At 35.5% G+C, this 5,520-nt stretch overlaps 2 protein-coding genes across 2 annotated transcripts in view; both read left to right on the forward strand.

Moving 5' to 3' along the window:
* Positions 1-332: 332 nt before the first annotated feature.
* On the forward strand, positions 333-2,578 carry LOC107656775 (uncharacterized; the record flags this gene model as incomplete). Its single annotated transcript, XM_016444717.1, has 5 exons — positions 333-433; positions 836-1,123; positions 1,354-1,605; positions 1,697-1,756; positions 1,848-2,578. Coding segments are annotated over 5 exons (796 nt in total), but the record flags the coding sequence as incomplete, so codon positions are not given.
* LOC107656776 (uncharacterized) overlaps positions 2,015-5,520 on the forward strand; it is a 6,615-nt gene continuing 3,109 nt past the window's right edge. Inside the window, exons 1-3 of the mRNA XM_016444718.1 lie at positions 2,015-2,076; positions 3,614-3,634; positions 3,739-3,785. Of these exons, the coding sequence (XP_016300204.1) occupies positions 2,015-2,076; positions 3,614-3,634; positions 3,739-3,785 (130 nt within the window). The remainder of the gene's footprint in view (positions 2,077-3,613; positions 3,635-3,738; positions 3,786-5,520) is intronic.

Below are 5,520 nucleotides of genomic sequence, written 5' to 3' on the forward strand. Positions count from 1 at the left end.
TAAATTAACATTTATATAACTTCCCAATTATTATTTAGTACATTTATTTTCTTTAGGTTTTTCATTTGTATTTATTTTTCAAATATGTGCACCTTATATTTTTGTTGTTGTTCTTATTCTTCATTTCCACATATTTTGACTAGAAATATGCTTTATATTTGCCTTCTTGTTCTTTTTCACTGTATTTGACTATGATTGGGGGAAAAGCATGCCATTGTGTTTCTATGATGGGAGAAACAAAGATAAAAAAGATTATATAATAGTTGTATGTTTCTTATTGGATATTTTTTAACACGTACGGATCTTCAAATGAAATGAAAGTGAAAGTTTAGAGTTTGCTGTAACTCTGTTTGTCACATTACAGCTCTTCTGTTTCTCGTCAGGTTGATTCTGCTGCTGCTGCTGTGTTTTGTCAGTTACAGCAGTCAATTTGGTGGGTATTTGTGGATTGATGGTGGAAATTTCCAATCATATTACATAAATAACACACACTGCCATCACTGGTTTATCTATGCAGTTCATTCATTAATTAAACACTGTTCAGGAATTCACTGCAACTGCACTGATATATCTGCTACACTTTTATACTATTGTCATCAACATTTGAAACTTTTGTAATGTGTCACTTCTAATATAATTGGCTACTTGTTGCCTTCATTTACACACACACACACACTCTTACTCACACACACACATACACACACACACACACACACACACACACACACACACACATCATTACAGAGAATAAAGAGAAACACCATTTATTTTTCTGTTTACTTTGTATTGAACTTTGTGTTGTATTACATTAATATTATACTGTCTTTATTTGCAGAAACCAGCACTATATCTGTGTCAGGAGAAAAGAGAGGAAACATCACACTCGCATGTCAATATGAGGCTAATAAGATTTCTGTTATTAGTTTAAACAGTCGGTCAGAAAACATAGATGTGTGTCAGGATGAAGAATGTAGTGTTCGAGTGTTTAAAGAAGGAAACTGTGACGTCGTCATCAAGAATCTGAGCTTCAGTGACGCTGGGAAATACTACTTGCATGTCTATTACAATAATGATCAGACAGAGCTGGAGCGACAAATCAGGACGTACCAACTTCATATTCATGGTAAAGACAAAACTGATCAGCATGTGTTTTCTGGGTTTTCTTTAGTAATTGTGTGTTATTGCATGTAACCAGCAGAGACTCTGAATATTAGTCACCAATATGGGTTTTTCTGATGGCTGATTTCATATAAATAATGAATGATTACACTTGGTCCTCCAATCCTAAATATGTGCTTATGGTCTTGATTGAGTGACAGCATCATAATAATGATTGTCTGTGTGTCTCCTCAGATGAGATTTCTGTGAGCATCGGTGAGCAGCTGGAGTTAGATGTTCTGTTGTCAGAAGCTGATAAAGTGCAGCATCAGAGCAGAAGAAGCACAGAGTGGATGAAGGTCTGGAGCAGAAGCGACGGAGTTCAGAGCGAACGAATCACCATCAGAGATAGAAACCTGATCATTAGTAACTTTACAGCCAGAGACACAGGATCATACAGAGTTCTGGAGCCTTCAGGAGAACCCTTGATCACAGTGACAGTCAGAGGTGAGAGAAGCTCAGTGATGTTTAGAAATATTATCTTTAAGCAGCAGATTCATATTAAACTGTGAGACTAACCTTTCAATATGCTGTACAGAATCAAAGGAGAAACTGCACGACACTGATAAAGACAAAACTGATGACACTAAATATCATAGTGAGTAAAACAGAGGTATTGAGAGCTTTACAAATATCTTAAACTGAATTAAGAATAAAATCAGTGCTCTGTCACTACTTTTCTCTTCCAGCTGTAGGCTACTGGATTGCACTGACTGTGGGTTTGGTTCTGCTGGCTCTGATTCTGACTGCTGTCACGTTACACAAGCGTCTGCTCAGAGGTTAACTGCGTGTGTCTCTCGAGGAGGAAAAGAGAGACTGAGCACAGGAGACCCAGAAGCACTGAGGGCCCATAATGATGTCTGCTGAGGGCCCCACAGACTCTGATGAAACTGTAGAGGTGTGCAGGACATTAGTGACGTCACTGCTTAAGACTGGAACTCACCACACGACTTTTCCTTAATCAGTCTTAAATCATGCTTTTTACAGTCATTTTATGGTTTAGTATGTTATCATAGACATTGCCCTACTCTGCTCTAATGGAATTAATTTTATTTGTGCAGGTCTTAAATTTGAGTTTAAAAATCCCCCATCATACACTGCATCATACACATGGGTTTTGTGAAATGTTAACTCTCAATGTAGCTTCAACTCGTCCAAATGTCAAATCTTTACTTGTAATTTGCCTTCAGAGTCAACAGATCTGCAGAGGATTCTGTCAACATACTTCTGCACTGTATTTTTAATTTTCAGTATGTGTGCACATTTGGAGCAGAGCCCTACATCAGGAATCAGTGTAACTGTATCTGCATTTAGTATTTGTGTAAAACTGCCTTAAAGATCTGGACTGGTCACTTATACCAATCCTAATTCATTAACTAGGAATTATTGTTTCTATTCTAATCCTAATCCATTAACAGAACAAAATAGTCAAGTATTTATAATATAATATAAATATAATTAGAATGTTATAATATAAACAGTAAACATGCAAATCTGTGCCAAACTGTGAACGACCAACAGTGTGCTTGTACATATGTATATTTTGTAAAAACAAAAACTATTTTTGTAAGAAACATTTTTCTTGGTGTTGATTTGTTGGTTTGTATTTATGTATGAATTAAATCGTTTTACTATTTTCTTTTACTAAGTTCAGAAAAATAATGCTTTATTGATAATATTATGATACATATGTAGATGTTAAATTGCATTTACTTACATACTAAACAGTGTCTTAGTGAAGCTGCATCAGATTGAGACACAGTCAGAGCTGAAATCTGCTCAACTGTTGAGATCAGACTGAAATCATCAGAGATCTTGTTCAGAATAAACTTCAGCTGACTGTATCTGGATTTACTGGACTCTGCTTTAATAGAATAACCAGCAGAGGGCAATAAAGACCAATCATATCTGGATATCTGGAAAATCCCCGTGTCACTTTCGGTTTTGTTTACTTCGATCTCGCTAAACGTACAGTGGTTTACGAAATTTAAACAGCCAGAATATAAAACTCATGCTGAACTTTTACAATGTAAGTTTTTTTTATCCTTTTAAATATAAAGCTTGTGTGTTTTTGTGTTATTATACAAATAGTTGTGTTTATTTGTGAAACGGGTTGCCTGCTAAAGATGCTAATAATGCTGATGAAATAAGCGAACATGTTTGTCATTATGCTGATTCACAAAGATTATGATGATGGTTTTTATTAGTGGGGTTATTAATGTAATTATTAAGTTCTACATTAATTACTCAATGCAATCAAATGATTTCTACGTTGATGAGAGGATTGTTTGGTTACTCTGTCTGTTTGTGTCTAATGGGCTTTTGGGTTTGACGGATCATGTTAATAACTGATCATATTTATAAAACCAAAGACTCAGATTATAGTTTGTTTCTTATTAGACATTTTTTTAATGCAAGATCCACGTTAAATATTTAAATAACACTGAAACTGAAGGTTTGTAGTCGCTGTATTGTGGTCAGTTCTGTAATATTTTTCCACTCAGCAGTATTTTATGGCTGTATTAATGTGTTTGTGATGTGTGTCTGTATCTGTCTCATAACAGCTCTTATTCTCAACAGGTTCAGATGCTTGAATCTTCTGCTGTTTTGTCTCGTCTATCACAGCGGTCAGTGTCATTTATGTTTATAAACTCTATTTATTCTTGGTGTTCAGCGTCAGCTAGAGTTATTCTAGTGAATTATTTCTCTGTTGTGTCACTCAGTTTCAGTTTCAGTTTAATTTATTTATATAGCACATTTAAAAACGACAGAGCCGACCACAGTGCTGCACAGAGAAGTAGAATTAAGCCAATAACCATAACATTTACAATAAAAAGGTGACAGAAATAATACACAACACTAAATATACACACAATAAAACTATATACAGCAGTTACTCCAGCCCATAAGCCTTTTTAAAAATATATGTTTTTACTAAAGATTTAAAAACCTGAAGAGAAGTGGCCAATCGCAGGTAAAGAGGCAAGTTATTCCACAACTGAGGTGCTGCCACCGAGAATGCCCGATCCCCCTTAAGTTTTAAACGTGTCTTAGGAACAGACAACAACAAAGTGTTTGATGACCTTAATGGCCTGTTGGTCTGATAATGGGGAAGAAGATCAGATAAATAGTTTGGTGCCAAGCCTGTGAGGGACTTGTAAACAAATAGTGATACCTTAAACTGGATTCTATATTCAATGGGAAGCCAATGCAAACCAACCAAAACAGGAGTGATATTTTCCCTCTTCCTAGTTTTTGTTAAAAATCTGGCCGCAGCATTTTGGACCAACTGAAGGCGAGACAGACAAGATTGAGCGACCCCTAAATACAATGAGTTACAGTAATCAAGTCTGGATGAAATGAATGCGTGGATAACAGTTTCTAAATCTTTAAAAGAAAGAAAAGATTTGATTTTGGCAATCATCCTAAGCTGCAAAAATGCAGATTTGACAACTGAAATTATTTGTTTGTCAAATTTAAGTGCTGGGTCAAAAATAACTCCCAAATTTGTTGCATGAGAACCTACGGTGTTAGTTATAGGAGCCAAGGTCTTTGAGAGGGTATTTGCAAAATCCGGACGTCCAAAAACTAACACTTCAGTCTTAGAGTCATTTAATTGAAGGAAGTTATCTGCCATCCAACTTTTAACTTAATTAAAACAGTCAAATAATGGCTGAAGAGACGTATTCTCATCAGATTTAACAGGGAGATAAAGCTGTATGTCATCTGCATATCAATGATACGACGTCTGATGCTTACGAAAAATAGCAAAAGGAAGAAGATAGAGAGAAAACAAAAGAGGGCCTAAAACGGATCCCTGTGGGTGGGTAGGCATGGGCCGGTATGAGATTCTGACGGTATGATAACCTTAGATAAAAATATCACGGTTTCACTGTATCACGGTATTGCGATTACAGCTCTAAAATGTTATTTTTAAATGTCTGGGTAAAAAAAACAACTTTTTTTTCCACTGAACACATTTTATTTTTAAGAAACATATAGAACATTTTGGAACAGTAAACATGTCAGGCTAAATAATTAGAATAAATAATTAAATTCTTCTTAATTAAATGCAGTCACTTAAGTGAGCCTAAACCTGCAGTTCAACAATAATCAGAACATAAATAAATAATTTTCTGTAAAAGAAAAATCCCTATAAATGAAAAAAATGCAGTCACTTAAGTGAGCCTAAACCTGCAGACTTCAGACTGCTATTCCTCACTCTGTGAAGTACCGGTAATGTGAGGGAGGAAACTAGTTGACGTTAGCTAGTTAATTAGTCATGTTATCTGCCTTGGTAGCAAGCCAAATAGTATTTATTTCAACACTGAAACAAACGGCGGGGGGGTCTTGGTCAGGGGT

The sequence above is a fragment of the Sinocyclocheilus anshuiensis genome, unplaced genomic scaffold, assembly GCF_001515605.1.
Source record: "Sinocyclocheilus anshuiensis isolate Anshui unplaced genomic scaffold, SAMN03320099.WGS_v1.1 scaffold4340, whole genome shotgun sequence".
Lineage (NCBI taxonomy): Eukaryota > Metazoa > Chordata > Actinopteri > Cypriniformes > Cyprinidae > Sinocyclocheilus > Sinocyclocheilus anshuiensis.